At 34.5% G+C, this 24,908-nt stretch overlaps 1 protein-coding gene across 5 annotated transcripts in view; it reads right to left on the reverse strand.

Annotated features, from left to right (window-relative positions):
• The window catches only part of KDM5A (lysine demethylase 5A), a 91,809-nt gene that overhangs the window by 16,647 nt on the left and 50,254 nt on the right, over positions 1–24,908 (reverse strand). For 3 of the 5 annotated variants that reach the window (XM_074269313.1, XM_074269311.1, XM_074269315.1), the window contains 6 exons: positions 19,615–19,732; positions 18,455–18,810; positions 16,438–16,576; positions 7,921–8,100; positions 7,091–7,252; positions 1,078–1,629 (listed from right to left, as the gene is read on the reverse strand). In XM_074269313.1, coding sequence (XP_074125414.1) covers positions 1,078–1,629; positions 7,091–7,252; positions 7,921–8,100; positions 16,438–16,576; positions 18,455–18,810; positions 19,615–19,732 — 1,507 coding nt within the window. The remainder of the gene's footprint in view (positions 1–1,077; positions 1,630–7,090; positions 7,253–7,920; positions 8,101–16,437; positions 16,577–18,454; positions 18,811–19,614; positions 19,733–24,908) is intronic. The other 2 variants (XM_074269314.1, XM_074269312.1) reach the window with 1 other exon arrangement.

The raw sequence follows: 24,908 nt of genomic DNA on the forward strand, positions 1-24,908 counted from the left end.
CTGACTAGATCCATGGAAATGAACTGAGAAATAACTTTGGGATAGCTTCAATAGCTAATAATTACATTCTATGTTTGTGCTTATAATGCCAAGCTATACATGAAAGAGATCTATATGGTAAAATCTATCCAGAATCAATATTACTATAAAGAATTCTGCATAGTTACTTTCAACTCTCAAAATCACATTTATAATCCTTAATTCTACAATATGGACATAGTTTTAGTTACAAATATTATACTTACACGATTACAACAATTTTCTCCAGTTAATAATTTTGTAACAATATCTTTCTTTTGTTTCTATTAATATAGCAGTCACTAACCAATTACCTCCTAGTAGACATGGGAAAAGAAAATAGGTAAATTGAATATAAACTAACCTTTTACATCTCATTCTGCCATGAAGTAACAATCTTTCCCTTTCTATCTCTCCCCTACTTTTCCCTATTCCTTCCCCCTTTCTCTCTGAAACTCCTACTCACCAACATAGGCCAGCATTAACTCTGCAATTTATAGTCTATAAAATTGTGTGGGAACATTGCAAGAGCATCTGCCTTAACCAGTATAGATCAGAGGTTGTTTCTGAACTAGTCTTCTTAATGGGCCAGCACCCACATACGTCTGAGACTTTTGGTCTGATACCAAAGAGATACTCAATTAAAGTATTTCTATCTCATTAACTATATGGTAATGTCTATTAAAGAATCATGCATATACTGCTGTCAAGACTAATACTGTAATTATTAATTTATTACTTGAAGCTAACAATAAGTCTTAAACCACAGGTATACTTGTACTGACCACTAATAGGATTTTGGTGACATGGGAAATTGAATTATTGACTCATTGACTAGTCACCTGCTTTTTTTTAAAGTTTGGCCTAAGTAGATTTAAATCATTGACCTAAACAAGCAAAAATATGACTCTATAATTGCTTCTTAGTAACTAACAAATCACAGGTGCCTCTCTAGACTAGATGGTAGAAACACAATGTATTTCAGACTTAATTTACCAATAACACAGAGACAAATGTCATCATTTCATTTAGGATAAAAGATGAACATACTATATTTACCTGTAAGTCAGGGTTGGCCGCTGCTTTCTGGAGTTCTGCACTGATGATCTTTTCAGTTTTCTCTCGGGCTGCCTGCTCCACCATACGCTGGCTTAACACAGAAAGTTTAGCCAGAGCAGAAGATAGTTCATCTGTGGCCAGTGCCTGCCTTGCTCTATCTTGCCAACTCATGGCACGTTCTGTCAGGCACTGGAGAGCCTCTCCTTCAGGTAGTCGAACAGGCAATTTCTGCAGGGACACTAGGAGAGATAGGATAGTCTCTAATCGGGGCCTTCGGGAGCGCATACAGAGAGGGCACAAAAATTTTACTTCTTTGGCCTGCCAACTGGATCCTTTTTTCTGGGAGCTTGTTTTGGGAAGGGGCACACAGCTGCTATGGAACCAGTCTTTGCAGAGCTCACATTGAAGCATAAAGCCGCTTGCTGTCTTGCGGCAGATACAGAACTTTACATCTTCAATCCGGTCCACCATGGTGATCTTAGCTAAGTTAGCTGCCCTGAGAGAATGCATGGCTTCAATTTCCTTCTGCTCCCGATCTTTGAATACTGCCACCTGTGCAAAACAAACATTTACTGAAAAAGGGGAATCATTGTAATACACAGGACACATAATAGGATTGAAATCAAAGCACCATTGTTAGCCTGAAAAGTCTAATCATCATTCCACTAAAATCAGTCCATTTTCTGTAAATTAGGAAGAGTTTCCTCCTGTCCTGATCAGTCACTCCTGATCACTGACATGAAAATCACTGAAAAAAGGTCTGAGCTCTTCTGGACAAGGTTATTTAAAAAAAAAAAAAAAAAAAAAAAAAATCCATTAACATCCTTCAATTTCTACATAAAGTAGCACGACCAAATGTGATCAATTAAGTTGAGGAAACTGTAAAATGAGGTTAACAACTCTTTCCTCATTAGGTTGTTGTGAGGATCGAATGAGGTAATTTTTGTAAAGTGCTTAGCAGAATGCTTAGCACATGTTATTCCCTTCCTTTTAATCTAATCTCAAATGTACTTTACTTTTGAAAACACTGCTAGTTTATTATTTTATTAGGAAGATTTTGGGAGGGAAAAAAGGTAGCTTCAGTGTGTGGGAATACAGTGTGTGGGAAATACAGTCATCAGATGAACCTTATTTCTTATCTGAAATGATGAACACATACACATGTGCACATGTGTGCACACAAATACACAGTGTAGAAATACAGTGAAGTCAAGAGTATAGGGATTTGGAAGTGGGAAGGAGTTAAGAGAAGATAATACTAAGGAAAGAATAATGCAATGCAAAACAAACTTCCTAATCTTGAAAGGGTAAAGAGAAAAGAAAATCAAAAAAACTAGAAACTAAGGAGGTGACCATTAAAAAGGAAGTAGCCAACAAAAACCATCCATCCTCAATTTCCCCTTCTCTTCTAGCTGAGAATCTTGCCTCACAGATCACTGAGAAAACTGAGATCATTTACTAAGAGCATTCTCTTTTCCCATTCTCCTACTTTCATATCACCCAGATGCCTTTTGCCACTACCAGCTACTTCACCATAGTCTCACATGAAAAGGCAGCCGTTCTTGCCAGAACAAAACCCTCTTCATGCATAAATGTTTCCATTACATCCTGTTTCCCCAGCAGATTGTTCCTTTTATCAACTCAACTCTTGATTATCTTCTATCTCTGACCACTGGCTGCTGTCCTACTGCCTACAAATGCATGCTTCCCTTATTCTCAAAAAGCCCTCCCTTTATCCATCAACCCCCATGAGCTATCTTTCCCCTCACTCTCTTAACAATCTATAATATGGCATCCAAATGCTCTCTTTGTTGTCAAAGGCCAATGCCTTTTTTCAGCTTTCATACTTCTTGACTTTTCCTGCAGCCTCCAATATGTTTGATCACCCTATTCTCTAGTACTTTCTTTTCTCCAGGTTCCTTTCTACCTCTATCCTACTTCTCTTGCTACCAAGCGGACTGTTTTCTCAGTGCACTTTGCTGAATTTTTATCCAGGTTATACCCACAAATGGTGGGTAGCCTGGGGTTCTGTCCTGGGCCCTCAGATCTTCTCTGTCTATACTACTTCACTTGGGATATCCCAAAAGATCCCATGGATTAAATTATCATTTCTATGGTTATGATATTCAAATCTACTTATCCAGGCTCCAACCACATGCTGAGCTTCCAATCCTCCATTTTCATTTGTTTATTAAATTTCTCAAATTAGATGTCTCATACAATCTTAAATTCAACATATCCAAAACAGAAGTTATTTTTCTTTTCCACTAAACTCTCCTCTCTTTCAAGGATCTCCAGGCATAGTACAGGATCCCAGTTCTAGCTCCTAGGCTAATCTGCAGCTTATACAGCTTCAGAGCAGGACAGGAATTCCAGACAAAGGGAAATCTATAATATGAACCAGCAGAGCTTCCTACCTAGTTGGTAGTGGTTCCACAAGCAGTCTTCTGAAACATCAAATGGAATAAGCCCATAAACACGTAGATCAACCCCAAATCTAGGTCAGGAATTTGTGGAACTCAAAACAGGCAGCAAGTGATCAGACTGTGCCCTGGATCAGACTACTTTAGGAGTCCTGCTATCTTGTAGGTCCTCAGCCCAAGCTATCTTTGAGATCCCAAATAAAACAACACACAATACCCCAAGAAAATAGTAGCTGGATCAGTTGAGACATTCCCTCCAAAAGGTGCAAAGCTTGCCCTAACATCATAGAAGAACAAGATATAAAGATATTATTAAAGAATAAGATATAAAGGTATTATGGTGACAGGGATAGTCAAAAACCCAGAAGAAAAAGATTTAAAAACATTTATAAGCAAAGCCTCAAAGAAAAACAGATTAGGCAAAATTTTAACCAGAATTACTAGATGAAATAAAGCTAGAGTTTAAAAAAAAGAGTTATGTTTTTATAAATAAAATTATAGTTCTAGAGAAAAAAATTGGAAAATAAATAAAAGCTAAAGAAGAGAGAAATGGAAAGGGAATTAACACCTTGACATGAGATATATAAACCTTGCTCAGGCAACAAATTCCCTATAAATAAGAATGAACCAAAGGTAAACCAAAGAATCCACGAAGCAATGAAAAATAGTAAAACAAAGTCAAAATACTGAAAAAAAAAAAATTAGAAGAAAATGAAAGGTAGTACTTAGCAAAAAAAAAAAAAAAAAAAAAATCATCCTCAAAAAACACATTAAGAAAAGGTAAAGCCCCCCCTTCCCCCCAAAAAAGAGCCTGGATATATCTCAAGAAACCACAAAATACAACTGCCCAGATCTCTTAGAATCAGAGACCAAAGTAAAAATAAAAAGAACTCATCAAGTCACTTCCCATAGGAAAGACTAACATGAAAACTTCCAGAAACATTGCAGCCCAAATCCAAAGCATCCAGGCCAAAGAAAAAATACTGCAAACGACCATTAAAAAAAAGAAAAAAATTAAGTACCAAGAAATTAAAATCATTTAAAACTTAGTAGCCATAACATAAAGACAGGAAAGCTTGGAATATGTTACATAACAAGGCAAAAGATATAAATTTAGAGTCAAGAAAACTTAGCCAGCAAAACTGCGTATACAAGGTAAGGGAAATAGCCCTTAAAAGAAACAGGACTTCCAAACAATCCTGATTAAAAGATATTCCCAGAAACTTCTAAATGTGTCAAGAGACAAAAGAAACATTACTAAACATAAGGAAACATTCATAAAGGACTAAAGAAGTCCCGGAAAGATTACATGAACTGATGTTGAATAAAAAAGCAGAACCAGGAGTACATTGTACACAGCAAAAATGTGTGATGATCAAGCATGAAATTAAGTTCAGTGATTTAAGGCAATCCCAATAGATTTTGGACAGAAAATGCCATCTGCATCCAAAAAAAGAACTATAGAGGTTGAATTAAATCAACACATTCTATGTCTACTTCTTTTTTTCCTGTTTTTTTTCTCTCTCTCCCATGGTTTTTCTCTTCCAACATGATTCATAAAGTAATGTGTATTAAAAATAAATAAATTTACTAGGGGAAAAAAAACAAAGGACTAAACAAAATAAACTGTTTACATTATTATTTTGAGAAATAACACATGTATCTACTATGAACTCTATCATCAGCAAGTTCTATGAGGAGTCCAGAAGGTCGAAGGGGGTGGGGGTTCTTTTATATCTTGATGATCTTTCAAAAAGAATGGTAAGAGGAATGTACTTTTTTTTTTTTTTTTTTTTTATGAAGGAAAGGGGAGAGAAGTAAATATATCTCAGGACATTCAGCTTGAATCCATATAAACACAGAGGAAAAAATGGAAAGCCTGAATAATAACTGACCCTCATACTCATTTTGACTGGTTAAAGGAAGAAAAAAGATACATGAATACAATGGGTTTGGCAATACATTCCACTTAAAACAGAGAAATGGGAAGCAAAAGGAAAAAAAAAGGAATAGGAGACAAAGTAGATCATAAGAGAGTCAGTCCTAATCAAAGCAAACAACTATTTTCAAAGGGACAAAGAACTGGAAACTGAGGGTGCTCATCAACGGCCAAACAGCTGAACACGTATTATGCAAATGTGATGCACACTGTGGCGCTATTAAAATGATAATGGGTTAAAATGATAACAGGGACAATTTCAGAGAAGACTTATGGATAAACCCATACAGAAGGCAGTGAGCAGAATCAAGAAAATAATTTATATAAAAATATTGTAAGACGATCAACTTTGAAAGACTAAGGAACTCTGTTAATGTAATAACCAACCATGATTCCAAAGGATGATAAAATATGCTAATAAAGAAGTGAAAGACTCAGAAGACCCTTTTTTAAAGACATAACTAATGCAGGAATTTGTTTTTTCTTTTTTTTTTTTTCAATTGTTGAGGGGGGGGTGAGAGAAGAAGAGGCAAATATTTGCTGATTTTAAAATTATATTTAATAAATAAAAAATAAAATTATTTTTGAAAGACAACTATAACCAATGACCCAACTATGTCTTCAGAGCATTTACAATCAAGGAAATTCTACTCCAGGCAGAAAGGTGATGATCTTAAGTTAAAGAAAGAGACATACATTTTTTAGATTTGTTTTATCTGATTATACTTACTTTTTGAGTTTTTGCTTTACTTTTAATTCTCAAGTTTTTTAACTTTAGAAGGGGGAGAGGAAAGACTTAAAGAGTAGTAAAAAAGAAAAGGTCATGGAAACATTTTAAATGTATAAAAGAAAAGAGAAGAAACCATAAATAAGAAAAAGAATTCTTAAAGTAACATGGAATTTATTATAACACATGGAACATTAATTTTTTAAAAATAAGTATGAAAAGACTATTTGACTACATGTTTTTGCATCATGCTAAGTAATGCTCCTTTTTAGCATTTAAGTTCAAAATAAAAAAATAAATAAGGAACCAAACAATGAAGAATAGTTTCCTTTTTCTGTAATCTAGATAATCAAATATATTGAATATCTACTATGCTATGTTAAACACGATGGGAGAGAAATAAGTACTATAAAACATGATCCCTAATCTTCAATATAACTAGTTGGAAATGCAAAAATTATCATACATGAAAATGTAGAACTATGTAGTACTTAATGTACAATAGAAGTTCAAAGAAAAGAGAAATTAACAGAAAATTTTAAAAAGAATAAGGAAATCAGTAAGTAAAATGGGAAGCAAGGTCAAATTTCGTTTTCTTTCTTTAAAAAAAAAAAAAAAGACAGGGTAATTGAAAAAGAAGTGCCCATTTATGTTTGAAGGTAGTCTATGCAGAAAGATATTTAAAATATTTAAGAAGATATTTGTAGGACCAAGGATCCTGAAAAGCTGGGAAAGATGGAGTCCAGAGTAAAGATGGAAGGAGTAATCTTAAGGAGAAGGGGGAAAAGTATTTTCCCTCCAAAATTTATTGGGAAGGTTGAAATAACCTATTTATACACATTGATAGAACTAACCTTGTCATGTCTATGTATATACATACATAATTATACTTTAAAGACAGAATTCTTCAAATGAAACCCTTACCACCACTGCTGTATCTCTAGTTTCCTCTAATCCATCTTCCAGATCACTCAGAGGATCAAGGTCAATATCCTTTTCTTTCTCCTTCTCCATTAGTTCTTTTACTTTTTTCCTTCGGTTCTTGCTGCTTCCATAAACACCAATATCAGTCCGAGGACTTAGTACCTTTTTAAATGAAGTGGTGAAAAAGTAGAACATAGAGAATAAAAAACTTAAAAGAGAAGGTATTCTATCCCTATACAAGACCTTTTTATGTTTAGAGGTCAAAGTATAAAATTATCTGTCAGCCCAATTACCATAAAAATATCTTCTCCTTTGCTACATCAAAAAGGATATCAATATAGTCTTAAGAGAAGTGGGCAGTTAGGTGGCACAGTGCATAAAATGCTAGGTCTGAAACCAGGAAAGCCCCTCTTGCTGAGTTCAAGTCTGGCCTTAAACACTAGATGTGTGACTCTGGGCAATTCACTTAACCTTGTCTGCCTCCCTTCATCATTTGTAAAATGAGCTAGAAAAACAAATGACAAACTGCTCTAGTATCTTTGCCCAGAAAACCCCATATGGGGTCACAAAGCGTCAGAAATGACTGAAACAACTGGACAAAGAAAAGCAGTACGTAAAACAGCTTGAGAATTGAGATTTTATGATAATATCTATACTAGTGTGGGTGGTTCTTGGAACACATAACTTAAAAACAGATGAGGAAAAATTTCTTTGACCTTAATTTCATGCCAAAATAAGAAAACCTACAGTATCCAAAATCTTTACAGATTTTGAACCACCAAAGAAAGTAGGTCAAAGTATTGTCTCCTTCCAGTAACACTGCTGCTCACCTGTAACAGCGTGTGGCTAGAATTCTTTTTTAGAAAAGTCCTCCCAGTACGTTCCCTCCATGCTCTTGCAGCTGCTACTTGTGACTCCACTTGTGGCAGGGCATCAAGTCGAACTGGGATAGGCCGTCCCTTGGCAGATAAACTTTCCAGTTGCTCAAGGTAAGCATAGTTGCTGCCATTCTGAAAAAAATAAAAAACCTTTTGGTTTAGTCCAATAGTCTGTTGCTGAAAGGTATTTCCCAAGCATCTATAGTGAATTTTTTATATTATTCCTTATAGTGCTCATGAATAAATTAGGATATATCTGTAATTTACATGACACCAAATTATAATTGATAAAAATCAGAAAAATTGAGATTGGTACCAAGATGTTGTAAACATTACTGGGGAAATGAAAGCACTGTCAGAATACAAGTTGGGAAGAAAGTGAAGGGGAAAGAGAATTCTTACCATAGTGCCTCAGTAGAAATTTAAAATATTTACTGATTAGTTGATTTTTTAAAAGGAAAGGATTGAGTTGAAGTAAAATACAAGAAATTAAAGAGTTAAGCTAGATTTCTTATGAAACAGACTACTGAAATATTTCTGAGTATAGAAATAAGAAATGATAGCAAACAAAAAATGTGGAAAAACTCTCCAGAAAAGGAATTTTAACATGAATTTAGGAATTATACCTGGAGAAAGAGATAAAAAGGGAAATTTAGACATAGAAAAAGGCAAGTAATGTGGCCAAGGTATTATAATTAGCATACTTCAGCATTTGATCTTTCCTATTATTCTTGTTGTATATCCTTTCAGTAGTGCAAATCACAGTCTATTTATGCCTCCTTATCCTATAACTCTCAAAATTCATACATTCAGGGAACTTTCATTCTTCAAGGGACTTAGCTGGTCTTGAAGTAGAGTCAGAATGGGTACAAAAAATTGACCATACTTCAATGTTAAAATTAAGCTAGCATGCTAATAACTACCACACAACTACAATTTACTGGCACAAAAAGAAACATAAAAGATACCAAAATCAATCCACAGCTATTTCTTAATCACTTATTATGTGTCAAGTACCAAACCAAGCAATGAGAAGGCAAAAAAACAACAAAAACAAAAAAACCCAACATCTACACCCAGAAGCATTGTAAAGGGGAAATCAACATCTATACAGCAAAACATACAAAATAAATACAGGAGAGTAATCTTGGAGAGGGTAGTAGCAACTAAGAAAACCAAGAAAGGTCTCCTGGAGGAAATGGTGCTTGAACCAAGAAAGCTGGAGATTCAGTCAGTGGTAAGGAGAAAAAGCTATCCAGGCACAGGGAACAACTCACATAAAGGCAAGAAGATTACAGATATTGTATGTAAACAATAGCATTAGGCAAGTAAGGTTGTACTACTATACAGTACATGGTAGAGTGTCAATACAAGAGACAGTATAAAGTAAAAAAGGAGATAGGAGAATCATGAAATGAGAAAAAGAGAAAACTAATGGTTAGTTCTAATAATACCCAGGAGGTCAAGAGCTAAGTCTACAGAAGATTAAATAAGCACTAAATAAAAAGTTCCCTGAATGTATGAATTTTGAGAGTTATAGGATAAGGAGGCATAAATAGACTGTGATTTGCACTACTGAAAGGATATACAACAAGAATAATAGGAAAGATCAAATGCTGAAGTATGCTAATTATGATACTTTGGCCACATTACTTGCCTTTTTCTATGTCTGAATTTCCTAATATATTAAATAAGGCATGTGAACCAGATGGACCCAAGTTAACACAATAACAGTGTATTCTAGGAAATAGGTAGGCTTGGTCAAGCATCTTTATCATAAGAGAGAAATTTTACTAATTAAGGGCTCATGATTTAGCACTGAATTATTCATTTACAAAATTACTGTCATATTCTAGGCCCACTTTAAATTCCATTATTTAATTATTTGCCCTAGGAAACACTGTCTGCTTCAAAGACACTACAAATTGGAATATTAAGATTCCTTAGCACCTAAGCAGTGCCTCTATTTAACATGCAACACAAGTTAAAAATGTCAAATCCAAGGATATTTGAAAATTTAACAATAACAACATGGTGCCTTAAAATTTTTAAGATACTTTAAATTTTGACTTTCACAGCAATCCTTAGGGCACTATACATACAGATTAGGAACAGAGGCTATGACCTGCCCATGCTCACACACCTATTAAGTTTCTGAGGTAAGATATTAATCCAGTCCTTCAAGCAAAGCTGGGTAAGCATTTGTCAGGAAAGCCTTAAAGGGGATTCTTATTCAGTTGAGGCAGAGGAGATGAATGCCAGAGCATCTGGTGTCAGAAAGACCTAAATTCGAATCTGACTTCATATAGTTACTAGATGTAATTCTGAACAAGTCGCTTAACCTTGCTCGTTTCAGTTTCCTCATCCGTAAAACAAGCTAGAAGGAAATGGCCAGTAGGTTGGCCAAGAAAATCCCAAATGTGGTCACAAAGAATCAGACACAAAGTGAAACAACTAAACAACTCAGTTGTGGGTTAGACTAGGTCGTCTCTGGAGTACTTTCTAAGTCTAAGATTCTGTGAATGTGTGTGTGTGTGTGTGTGTGTGTGTGTGTGTGTGTGTGTGTGTGTGTGTGTGTGTTAGAAATAATCATTATCAATCAAAAGAAAGATCTCCTTCAGAGACCTGAACTCTTCAAGAACAATATGATCTTCTCATGTTCTCCCTACTTGCCTTTAATATAAATTCACTATTAGCTATTTTTGTTCTGGTTTCCACTTTTTGTTTGCTTTTTCTTTCTTGTGTTTTTTCCCATTCGTTCTGATTTTTCTTTCACAACATGATAAATATGGAAATACATTTAAAATTATTGTACATCTATATCACATTGCCTGCTATCTTGGGGAGGGGAGAGGTAAGGAGAGGGAGGGAGAAAAAATTGGGAACTCAAAATCTTATAAAAGTGAATGTTGAAAACTATCTTTACATGTAAATAGAAAAATAAAGTACCATTGAAGAAAAAAACTGACAAAAGCTAACTAATGACATCTGCTAATTCCTCCAAAATGTAATCTATTTAGACCTGATGACCTGAACTCTTCAAAAACAATGTGCTCTCTTATGTTCTCCCTACTTGTCTTTAATATAAATTCACTATTAGCCATTTTTGTTCTGTTTTCCAGTCCAAAGATTATTTTCTTGGAAGAAGGAACAAAAATAAAATAAGAATTTATCAATTATGCCTTCTCTTTGTTAGCAGTTATCATCTTAAAGACTTTTTGATAAAGCAAAACAACAAAAGATCCTTTTAGTTGTCCTTAGCTTTTCTTGTCCAGAAGCAGCCCATAGCTTTTGCCTTCCTGACATATTCTCATGGAACCATGGCATATTTTGGAGTCAACCTCCATTAGTTGGTCTTGCTTTCATCTTCTATAGAAATTGGGTTTTTAAAAATTAGTTGAAGTATGTCTCTGTCTCTCCCTCTCCCTCTCCCTCTCTCCCTCTCTCCCTCTCTCTCTCACCACAATTTTATTCTTCAGAACTTTCCACTCCTTCCATGCTACCTTTCCCTATACCATGGGATCCTGCCCCTTTCCCCCTTTATCTGAATACTGTGAAATCTGAATTGTATAGCAGACAATAAGAAACTAAAGAAAATTTCTGAGAAGTGACATGACTGGATCTACACAAAAGAAAAATCTAATGATTATAAAAGATGAAGGAGAGGAAATCCAGTATTATATGACATTGTGCCAGTCTTCCTTTCTTCTACCACTAATCATAAAAAGAAGACTATTTCCCTCCCAAGGTTCCAATCATTTGTATAACAGCAACCAGTTCCCCCCCCCCTTTTTTTTTTGTGGAAAATTAGATTCTAAATAGAACTTCCTTTTGTTGATTCCAATTTCTGAAGTATGTACATATCACAAAATATGTCATTATTAACTTCGTGAAGGTTTTTGCAGATACACAAATAAATGAAGTCCTCTATATTATCACACACTCATGGGAAGAGCACATTTCCTATATTTAATTCCTAGTTTTGTGTAAGTGGTCTATAACAGAGGTGCCAAATTCAGTCAGCAGGAAATTAAACCATATTAAAATATAATTGGAAAATATTTAATATAATAAGTAAAAATACAACATAGCAGAAAATGTTATTTTGTGGTTTTCTAAGTCAAAATGCAGACACAGAAATCTATTTCTATTTGAGTTTGACACTACTAGTTTACAGGATATTACACTGATAATATGGTTTCTGAAAGTTTGTATGACATACTAGAGAGAAAGCTGACTTTGGAGTCAGGATTCAAATCTTGCCTCTGACACATAATAGAGACATATAACATTTATTCAAAATAATACTTGGTTAATTTTTTTTTCAGAGGGTCATTAGTAACTGGGGGGAAGAAGAGAAATAATAAAGACTTTATGCAAGAGGACAGTTTGAAATTAACTAGGATTCCGAGAAATAGAAAGAAGGAAGCATATTCCAATCATACATGGGAGATAACTTGTACAAAGACAGAGAGATGGGAGGTAAAATATTGTATATAAGGAAAAATAAGAAGGCCATTTCAGCTAGACTGTTTAATTTGGGAATGAGAATGAGTTATATAATAAATCTCTAGGCTGGATATCATATAGCACAGGTACATTGTTCTTCTTTCTTCTACCTCTTCTGTTTAAAATATGTCAGGCTCTTTAAAAATTTACAAGCTGGCAGCTCTTTTTGTTGTAGCTAGAAACTGGAAGATGAATGGATGTCCATCAGTTGGAGAATGGTTGGGTAAATTGTGGTATATGAAGGTTATGGAATATTATTGCTCGGTAAGAAATGACCAGCAGGAGGAATATAGAGAGGCCTGGAGAGACTTAAATCAACTGATGCTGAGTGAAATGAGCAGAACCAGAAGATCACTGTACACTTCAACAACAATACTGTATGGGGATGTATTCTGATGGAAGTGGAAATCTTCAACATAAAGAAGATCCAACTCACTTCCAGTTGATCAATGATGGACAGGGGTAGCTGCACCCAGAGAAGAAACACTGGGAGGGGAATCAAAATTGTTAGCACTAATATCTGTCTGCCCAGGTTGCATGTACCTTCGGATTCTATTGTTTATTGTGCAACAAGAAAATGATATTCGCACACATGTATTGTACCTAGACTATATTGTAACACATGTAAAATGTATGGTATTGCCTGTCGTCGGGGGGAGGGAATAGAGGGAGGGGGGGTAATTTGGAAAAATGAATACAAGGGATAATATTATAAAAAATATATATAATAAAAAAAAAAAAAGAAAATTTATCCTTGAAAAAAAAAAATATATATATATATAATTTTAAAAAAAAAAAAAATTTACAAGCTCTTTTACATGCACTATATTCCTATCATTTCCTTTTAAACTAAGGTCCAAAAATAAAAATTTCATTCCTGAACATTCTCTTCATTACCAGCTCTTCAATCTCCCAAATCTGCTCTTCTCTTGTAAAGCCTCTGATTTCAAAGAACGTTAAGAGCTGGAAAGAAGCTTGGTGGTCACCTAGTACAACCTAAGGTAGAATTCGGAAGAAACATCACTACAACATACCTGACAAATGATCCTCCAGCTTACCTGGAAGACTTCCAAGAAGGAAAAACCCATCTCACATCACTACAACATACCTGACAAATGATCTTCCAGCTCACCTGGAAGACTTCCAAGAAGGAAAAACCCATCTCCTCTTAAGACAGATCCACTTCAGTTCTATTTCTTGTTCTTCCCTCTCAGTCTAATCAGTACACATCTAATTTCTCCTTCATACCATAGCCTTAAAAATATTTAATGACAACTATCAGATTACTTTGAGTTTTTTCCTTATCCTGGGTAAACATGCCTAGTTCTTTCAATCAGTCCTCGAATGACATGGATTCAAGATTCTTGATCACCTTAGTTGCCCACCTTCAATTAGTAGCAGTGATAAAAATGCTACTTAAAACTCTAAGGTCTTAAATCTTGCCCAATACTCTGCAATCTTCAGCCATGTTCTAGATTTCTTCTGGGAGTTTCATTTGTACCCCTACTAATTATCAGATATGAGTAGAAATCTTCTGGTCTTGTAATGTTTTCCTTTTCTTGGATATATACCCCTAGAAGACCTCAGACCTTTCTCATCTATTAGCACCTATGGAAGATAAGCAGCTGCTTCCTCTTCAAAGCATCCAACTCCCTTCTCCTTACAAAGAATTATACATCTATTTCTTAGCTCTAAGTATTCAAAGATCCTTCTTCCTTCCTTTCTCCCTTTCTGGACATAATTGCATCCTTCATCTTCAGGTATAAGTGGGTATTTCCAACTGCCTCTTTAGATTCTTTGTCTTTGTATTTACACTGAAATCATTCTACCATTAAAAAAAAAAATCTACTTCATTCTCCCTTAAGATTTGCAAAATGAAGAGGCATTCCTTGAGCCCCTTAACTTCTCTTCTAAGAGGGAGATTAGGTTCTTGTAAACTAAAGACGACTCTAGCTTTCCAGTCGTCTCATTCTTCCACCCTCTACACAATCTATATTCCAAACAAACTGTATTACTCTCTGTTCCTGGAACTTTCCTATTTTTGTACTTGTGATCATATTGTTCTCAATACCTGATAGTCTCATTTCCCTTTTTTCCCTTCTGAATTCCTACCCATCTTTTAAAAGTCCAAAAAAAAGACAACCTCTTTCATGAGGCCTTTCTTTACCATCACATTTGCTAATGACTTTCTTGCCTGCCAAAACTCATAAAATACTTGGTTCTTCAAAAATACGTTTTGTTTTATAATTATCTATGATTTTGTCTTATACCCTACAAACTATAAAGTCTACAAGAGCATAGGGTCTTACTTAAATTTTTTATTTTCCTGAACTTAGCCCAATGTTTTTTGTTGTTTTTTTTTATATATATTTTTATAATATTATCCCTTATATTCATTTTTCCAAATTATCCCTCCCCTCCCTCCACTCCCTCCCCCCGATGACAGGCAATCCCATACATTTTTCATGTGTTACAATATAACCTAGATACAATACATGTGTGTAAATACCATTTTCTTGTTGCACAATAAGCATTAGATTCCGAAGGTACATGTAACCTGTTTGCCCAATGTTTTACACAAAACAGTACTTAACAAATGTTTACAGAAAGAATGAATATTCTATAGGTGACTGGAATTGGTAGACAAGTTCTAAAAAGTGTCAGTGCTGAAGATACAGATTTTGGCACTATCTGCATAGAGAGAAATAGCTGAAACTAAGGGAATATATAAATGAGAATACCAAGAGAAAAACAGATGAACCACTGAAAAGATATTTAGAGAGATAGGAAGATCAGAGGAATATGGTGTCTCAGAATCCAAAGGAAGAGAGGTTAGAAGGGGGTTTTCAATAGTGATCAAAAGCTACAAAGAGGTCAAGGAAGTTTAAGACTGACTCATCGCTAGTATTTCAGGATCACCAATAACTTTTAAAAAAAATTTTATCCAAGAAGAATTATATTTTTTAATTTGACTAGGCTACTTATGGCAAGGAGAAAGCAGGTATAGGTTTTCAACAAGTTTGGTAGTATAAAGAGGGAGAAAAATAAGAGGCAAAAGAATCAAGAGAAAACTATTTTTAGGATTGGACCTAAGTAAGTTTGTAGGCAAATAAGAAAGAATCAGTAGAAAGGAAAAATTGAAGATGCCTGAGAAAGGTTAATTGCTAGAGCAAATCCCTGGAGGAGGTAGGAAAAAAAAAAAAAAAAAGACTAAAAATGAAAAAAGAGAGAGATTAGCTGTAATAAGAAGATAGGGCAACTTTACATCTCTTGCCTTGCTTGATTTCAACTTCATAGAACAAGCTGTTCCTCTCAGGTTAAATTCATCACATTGAAATCCCATCATTCTGTTAACTCAATTCTTGATTGACACTACATCTCTCAACCTTCAAACTCCTCTGACTGAAGGGCCGATGATGAAGGACCAAAACTACTTTAATGCTTTCCTTTATACAGGGCAGAAACTGGACTCTGAAGCTCATTCAATTTTCTATCTACTGTTGTGTCTATCTACTGTTTAAATTCCACTCAACTAAATTCCCCCAAACTTGGTATTACTTTTTGTTATCTATCTGGCCTCTTTTTGTGTGTTATATCCCCCCATTAGAATGTAAGGTCCTTAAAGGCAGGGTGGGTCTGTCTCTCTTTCCCCTTAATTATGGCATAGTATCTGGCACAAAATAGACATTTCATGTTTATTGGATTGGATTAGGAGAGAATGAGTAATGACATTCATAAATCCTTTTCAGGTATGAAAGAAGGATATATTAAGATATGAAAGAGGAGGCTAAGGAAGCTACCCAGAAGTATAGCAGTACAATGCAACTAGGCTTGAGCTGTGATAAAAAGGTTTAGAATAATGGCTGTAGGGAATAAATGAGAAGCTGACAAGAGCACAATATTCATTTATTTTTAGGATAAGAAAAAACAAACACAAGCCATTTGGTCCAAAGTACTTACCTGAATAGCTTCTACTTTAGCTGTCCATTCTCTAGCTCTTTGCAAGGCTTCCCTCAGGGCTAAAACATTGGGTAGGAAGGCTGGGATATTCTTAGCTTCGTTTACAATACTTTCTAAGCTTGACATGCTGTGGCGAGGTCTAAAAGAAGAAAATAATTAGGGAAACAGAGTCAGAAAAACAGTAAGTCTATTTTTTATGAGGCATCCATGATAACTTCAAGCATGAATCACAGATAATTAGAAAAGATAACATTAAAAAAAACACCGGGATATATACAAGTTCAAAATATTATTAACTATAAAACATTAGTAATGCAAGGAAGGAACATATTAAAGTTCCAAATAATTTTAAATTAGTATAATCATTTACCAGCCATGGTTTAAGTATGCTCCTATCTAGAGGAAAGGGGAAAAAAATTAGATGACCTCTAAAATCACCTCCTTCCCTAGAATTCTATAATTAACAAAATGACAAGCCAAAGGAATAAAGCTGAAACTCCAACACTAGGTAGCAATGTAGGAGCCTCACATCCTGTCCTTGAATTAGCCTATTGTTTTAAAGTGAGGATTAAAAGGGATCGGAACATTAATTTAGGGAAATACATTTTCTGTCATCATATATTTATCAATTACTGACCATATATAGAACAAAAAATTGTATTTAGCCACTTTCAATTATATTAATTATATTAAAGGCAGCAATAAATAGGCCTGAATCACAAAAGAGTTCTACTGGAGCAATAACTAATGCAAATGCTTATTTTTCTCATGACTAGCCCTTTCCAACATAAAACCTCTACTCCAAACACTGATAGTTCACTGTCCCTCAAATACCTTGCATATTTTCATCTCTGAGCTAGATATGCACATATCTTCCTGATATAAGATCGGAAAGATAGAATATCCAATATCAGAAAGAAGTGCCTTCTTTTTTGCTTTGTTTCTCCAGCAATGTGTCTTGTCACATAGAAGATGATGCTTAATAAATGCTTATTGATTGATTTGCTCTTACCACTCCTCCCACCTGGAATGCCCTTCCACCTATCTGTATTCTACCCATCCTTCAAGGCCCAGGTCAAGTTCCATCTCTTGAAGCTTCTTCCCTGATATCCTGAGCCTACAATGAAACAGGAAATAAGTCTGGACCAAGCAGTCTGAAACTAGGGTCTAAATTTGAACCAAGCCAGGAAAAGATCAGGGCAAAAGAAGAAGTGGAACAAAGTAAGAAAAGGGGAGAAAGTGGCATGACAAAAGATCAATGGCATAGTTAAGGAGCTATTGTTTTTGTTATGGTTTTATTTTGTTCACCACACTCAAAAGGAGGGAATATGATAAGATAAAGAATATATTAAGGAGGAGATCACTAATGAGGGATAATTTTTTCTTTCAACTGAAAGTAAAATTAACACCCCCTCCCCAGGCCTGCAGTTAGTGATCTTTATCCTCCAAACCAGGTGGTCTTAAACTTTTTTCATACCCCCTTTTTGCTGGAGAAATTTTTATGTGACCCTAGGTATAGAGGTATATAAAATAGGGAAACAAACTAAACATTAATTGTTAATAAATCATTATTTTGCAACCCCCCCACATTCAGTTATGAGACCCCAGACGGGGTTATGAACCACAGTTAAGAAGCTGGGCTCAAAATTCATCATATTTAAAGACAGATTATTATCATCTATTTCACACTTAAATATAGGCAATATATATTATTTGCAGTATGTGGGCTTTATATCTCAATCTGTAAGCTACTGGAGGAGAGATAGGAACGACATTATTAACTATCTTGTATCCCCCCCCCCCCAAAGCACCTAGCAGATTATCCTGCACATCAATAACTAAGGAAATCTGATTCACAACCATCAATATCAGCCCCAAATGAGAGTTTAATGCATATGCAATGAAAACATATGTAATTATTCATTTAGTAAATCTTTCTGATTTCCCCTTCAAATTCTAACTTTTCGTAAATCCTATGACTATTATAGGGGGAACAGCCACCAAAAGCATAACTTACCTAGCCTGTAAGCAAACCTTGGCCTTCTCTTCCCATCTCTCAGAAACTGTAAGGAGCTCCTGAAGCTCAGCCATAGCTTTCTCCACAGCATGATGAGGTGCCAACCCAACCCCAGAGTCTATTAGCTTCTTCATGACATCCAAAGTGACACGCTGTGGATCTGAAAGTGTCAGCCTCACTTCATCCAGCCATCGTGCCTGTTGCAGCTCCTGCTTCAGCCGGGGCAACTCAGGTAATTCTACATAGAGACAAGAACCCATGTCTATTAACATCTGAAGTTTGGAAGAATCTGGGGTTTCATCCATCATAGCTTCTTGAGCACGTTCATGAAATTCTTCCACATCATCTAGCAGATTCTGGAAGGCAAAAAAAAAAAAAAATCCAAAGTTAGGCTGCAATAAAAATGATTAAAATCAAACTGAAAAATGATTATCCCAACTGATAAATAAATATTATCCCTACTATAGAAAAGAAAACACAGTACAACAGTTACAGGTGTATATACCTGTAATGATGTAATGATTACTATACTTTATTACTTCTATATGACCTTGGTGAATCACTGCTTCTTGCAGTAAACTAACAGACCGATTTAAAAGGTATTCAAACATTTAAAAACTTTTTACAGGATAGTATCTGTAGAAGGTAACTGTTAGATATTAATTAAAATTGGGCCTCTATATATAAATATTAAACTTGGCATTCATAACTGATGAGAAAAGGGGAAGGAAAAAAAGCAGACAGGAAATGAGAGGGGAGATTAATAAAACAACCCCCCCCCAAAAAAAGCACTGATATGCCTTATATAGTTATGGAGTAAATAATATAATTAAAACTAATTCTTGGTTCTCTGAAATTAAAGGGGAGGGAGGAATAACAATTAAAACAGACAACAATATCTTCTTAATAGCTCTCATTTCAAGATCTCAAATAGCAACAATTTTATGAAGGAACAAGCAGAGCAAAAAGCTCTGCTTTTTTTTTTTCCCATCCTTAAAATGAAGTGGAAAAAACAAGATCTCTTCCAGCTCTAATCCTATAGCACTGAAGGAAAAAGGAAGGTGGCAAACCACTGAGGCTAAGCTACCCTGGATTCATGTAGTTCTGGTAGTTTTCTCCATAGGAGGGTAATGTCCTGTAAGAAATAAAATATTCCAAACCTTGACTTGTCGAGCCTGGCTGATGACACATGGAAGGCTAAAGAGTTGTTGGACAAAGGCCTTTAGTTCTTCCATAGTCAATTTGGTCCGAGTCTTCCCACTCTCTGGGCTCTGTCTGCTACACAGTTAATATAAAAAAGACCACAGATGATATGACATGAGATAGCATTCAAGGAGGTCAATATTAGTTATGTAAAAAAAATCCGTATTTGTTGATTCAGTTTTGACATCATAGGTTATGGATTAGCATACATAACTTTGGGTTACTGGAGTATTTTTTTATAGGGGTATGTATGACTTGGATTTTTTCCTTTGAAAACTGCTTGTTCATATCCTTAGATCATTTAAGGAATGGTTTTAACAAGATAGTTGGAGAGCTTCAATTCTTCAGAAACTGTAGTCTCATGTAGTTCGTAGCCACATGACATTACAAGACTACTATAATTATTAAAAAGATGGACAATTCAGGAAGAATGTAATCACCAGAGAAAAAAACTTAATTTATCCAAAAGCAAACTTGTCCAAGAAATACATATACACGACAAATCAGCCAAAAGATTATTTGTCCAATTTATATAATATCCTGTGAACAATTACCTGAACAATCCCCCCCTCCTTTTTAAAATACAAATTGTTGTCAAAATCTTCAACGATTATGGATCTTGTTTAGAAGACTCTGTAATGTTTTAGTCCTTAATGCAATCAGAGTAATATATACATACACATACAGAAACACCTGAAATATCGCCTAAATGGAATCTCTTCAGCTTGGTTGCTACATTAAATCCCATCCATGGTAGCAGGACTCACACTTAGTGAGTTCACTTCTCCTAGTTTTATGCCCTCCTATCCATGAATAATGAGAGCATCGAAATTCTGTCATTCTATTTAATCTTTTAGCATTTCAACAGAAGTCACTTTAAAGTTAGAGATGCTGTTACATGCACCAATGTGCTATTTTATAATAACTTATCTAAAATTTCCATTTTTCTGTCAAAACCACTACCCTTCCAGTCTGTAGAGAGTACAAGTATCACCCATACTTTATGAATGAAGAACTTAAGATACAGGTATTAATGTTATTTACTCTTATCTATAAAAGCCCCTTAGCAGTTGCTCAATATTCTCTTCTCAAGGCTTTATTAACTACATTATTGATCTAAATGCTTCTTAATAGCTATTCCATACCTTCCTTTTTCATTGCCTCAACTCCCATGCTCTCCCATCACCTCCAAAATAAAATATAAAATTCTTTGATGGTTATTCAAAGCCTTTCAGGAAGCTAATGGCACAACAAACAACACTGGTCCTGGAGTCAAGAAGATAAATTCAAATCCAGCCCCAAGTTCTTACTTATTGTGTGATTCTGGGTAATTCACTTTCATTTAATCTCTCTCTACCTCAGTTCCCCTAACTGTAAAACGAGCATAAGTCTTATTACCTCACAGCGTTGCTGCCAGGATCAAATGAGATAACATTTGTAAAAAGTGGTTATTAGCATGCTGCCTAGCACACAGTATGCACTTTATAGATGTTTTTTACTTTCCCCTTCTACTCCTTCATAACCTGACTTCCTCCTATCTTTCCAGTCATACCTTACTCCCTGCCCTACATACTGAGATCCAATAACACTGCCCTCCTTGCTGTTCTCTGAGCTAGAGTCTGTCTCCTGACTCTGCATCTTTATTGGCCACGTTTCATGAATGAAATACTCTCCTTCCTCATTTCTGCCTCATGGCTTTCCTGGCTCTTTTTTTTTTTTTTTTTTTTTTGAGGCTGGGGTTAAGTGACTTGCCCAGGGTCACACAGCTAGGAAGCATTGTGTCTGAGACCAACCTGCTCTTTTTAAATCCCAGCAGAAATCCCGCTTTCTATAAGTCTTTCTGATCCCCCTCAATTACAATTCCCTCCTTCTTTTTATTACCTCAAACTTACCCTGTTCTTAGCTTGTTCATAATTGTTTGCATGTTGTCTCCTGTTAAGACTGTGAGTCTCTTGCAAGATAGGCCTTTCTTTTGTGTGCTAAAGTGTGTCTGACACATAGTACACACTTAAATCCTTGTTGACTAGTTATATGTGTTAACTAGCTTGTTTAAATTAGGACAATACATCTCTAACTCTCCCTCAGTTAAATCCTTCAAAGATACACGTCATTGTTCCTTATTTTATAGTCATGGGCTTAAATTCCTTCCTGTCATCTGGCTCATGGTGAGTAAACCTTAAAATTCTCCTGAACTTTTTCAATTCCATTGTAAATTTTTTTTTTTATTTTAGCCTTTTATTTACAAGGCATATACATAGGTAATTTTTCAGCATTGATCCTTGTAAAACCTTCTGTTCCAGTTTTTTTCCTCCTTCCCCTAGATGGCAGGTAGACCAATGCAGGTTAAATATGTTAAATATAATATAGGTATACATATAGTAAACTTTTTTTAACCAATTTGGAAAGGAATACAAACAAATCTGTTCATAAGAGAGGGGAAAATTCAAACTCCTAGTTAACAAATAAGGGGGGAAAAAAATCACATGTATCTATATATATATAAATCTAATCTATTTTTCATTATTTTATTCTAGTACTAGATTATTTTGAAAATGTCTACTTCATAGTATAGTCTGAAATCTGGCAATTTAATAATCCTTCTCCTCCTTTTTCTTTTTCATAATTTCCCTTGTTAGTCTTGACCTTTTCTTTCATGAATTTTGTAATTTATACACATTCAAGGCAATTCCAACAGGCTTGGCATGGAAAGTACCTTCTTTAACCAGAGCAAGCTATAATGTTGCTCAAAACATATTATTTTCATCTTTTGTTTTTGTTGCTTGTTTGCTTAGTTTTAGGGTTTTGGTTATTTTTTTTTTAAACCTATATTGGATTGCTTGTTATCTTGGGAAGGGGGGGAGAAAGAAAAATTTAGAACACAAGATTTTGCAAAGGTAAATGTTGAAAACTCTTTTTGCATGTATTTGAAAAAAATATAAAACTAGCATTTCTAGAATTAGCATTTATTAAGCTTTTGTGGTAGGGATACAAAGACTAAATTGAAACAGAACTTGCCCTCAGAGCATTATAGTCTATCAAAAATTATTGAGGACAGGGAGATTTATAGGAAAGATTTTAAGATTTTTTCTGCCTACTGGATTCAAAAATGCTATGTACTATTTTAAGAAAAACTAACTATTTTAATTACTATGCTTATGTTTTGGGCTATTTTTACATATCTATTGCTATATTCATATAATTATTAACTAGAACTAAAATAATAAAAATCATGATAACTGATAAAAGTAATTATGTTCATTTCCCTCCCTAATAATTGAACCATCCATGCAAACTTTGAATAAATCTAACTTGACCATAAAGAATAATTATCTTATAAATTGCTGATTTTTATTAATAAAGTTATTTTTCTCTTTCTTTTTCCCCCTAGTCTGGTGATCAAAACTTTATTTATCCCTCAGAAGAGTGGGTAGAGTGACATCTGTATCTTTTTTAAAAAAAATTTATTTAGACTAACATGGAAATGTTTTGCATGAGTCCAAGTCTACATGTATAACTGATTACAAACTGTTCACTTCGTTTTGAGGAGGAGAGGACAAAGGTGAAGAAAAGAATTTGAAATGTGTATTTCAAAAAAGAATGTTAAAATTGTTTGTACATGTAATTGGGGGAAAACAATATTAATTTTTAAAATTTAAAAATAAAAATAAATTAAATGTTTATTTAACATAAGGACAATTTGTTCTTTTAATGCCTACTAGAATTCATCTGGTCTGTATGGGATTTTTTTCCCTTCATTCAAGACTGTTCATTAATGATACATTTAATTTTTCTTCCTAAAACTGGTTTATTTAGGTTATGTATTTTTTGTTTTGCTGTCTAAAGAGATTGGGGAATTATTCATATTTTAATAAATGGATATTTACATTCTCAATTTTGCTAGAATCTCATTATACACACACATATACACAAACACAAAGACACACACACACATATGTCTGCAATAATTTTCTTTTTATTTTTTTCATTCACTGTACCTTCCTCCTTGTCCTTCTTACTACTGGCAATTTAGTTATTCTTTTTCTTCTTTTTAGTTATATAACCTAACTTATAAAAATTGATCATCCCTCATTGTTTGTATAAGCCAGAGCATTTACTTGATGGAACAAAGATCAAAATTAAAAGAAAAAATGAGCGAAGAATTTCTGATATCTGGATATCTTTTTGTGAGTTGAATCTGATATTCAACTTTTTCCCAGATGGATTTTTTGTATTTACAGTGTCTGATCCTTAACCTCAATTATTTTGGGAAAATTCTTTTGTGACTTCTAAAAATATGTTCAGATTCCCTCAATCCACTTTGTTCCAATAATTTAGTGACAAATTCTCCCTCCTATTCCCGGCATGATTTTTGCTTATAAAGTTATCAAGTCTTTCATATTAGTTAGACGTTTTTGATTTGGTTTCTTTAAAGTATTATTGATGCCTTTTGTTCTTAGATTGCAACCACTTCTGTAAGGCCACTAACACACAACACTCACACACACACACACACACACACACACACACACAGCCAATGAGCCTTTTCTTATGACAAGTTAAGGAAACCATGTATCCATAATGTACTCTACAAATTGGAAAGTGGGTACATTCCTTCAACTGGAAGAACAATTCCATTTATCATAAATCCTTTTTTTTTTTTTAAATGTCCACAGTCCTTTCTTATTTTTCAAGTTTAAAAATCTGATAACATCTAGATCTTCTCCCTTTACTAACATGAAATTCTTTTAAATTGATAATAATTCCTTTTTTGGTTACCTTAAAGAATTTGTTATCCAATTTGAAGCGTCGTGTACAAGGTTCTAGATTTATTTTTTGGAACGCTGATGTTACTCTGCAACCTTCCCTCTTTTCAAACACATTTTTTCAGATTATTTTAATCCATAATATTTATTCACCGAGTTTTCTTTCTTGTTCTTTTTGTTTACTTTTCCTTCTCATGTTCTGAAAAGCTACTGTCTTTGAGGCTCTTTAGTTATGTTTATGAGGGTGTTCACTACTATTCTTGAAGAGGGCATAAAGACACAGGGTTATTTTATGACCTCTCATTTTGCCAGTTTCTTGGCCAGGCTCTGATTGTAAATAAGAGGGGCCAGATGGGAGGAGAAAGGTTGGACATCTGTTTCGTCCATTCTAGAGAATTATGCACATGATGACTATCCAAAAGAAGGAAAATTTAGATCTGAAAGAGTTTTAAAAATCCAAGAGCAATGGTAAAAGTTCAAGTTCAATG

Source organism: Sminthopsis crassicaudata, chromosome 5 (assembly GCF_048593235.1).
Source record: "Sminthopsis crassicaudata isolate SCR6 chromosome 5, ASM4859323v1, whole genome shotgun sequence".
Taxonomy (NCBI): Eukaryota; Metazoa; Chordata; class Mammalia; order Dasyuromorphia; family Dasyuridae; genus Sminthopsis; species Sminthopsis crassicaudata.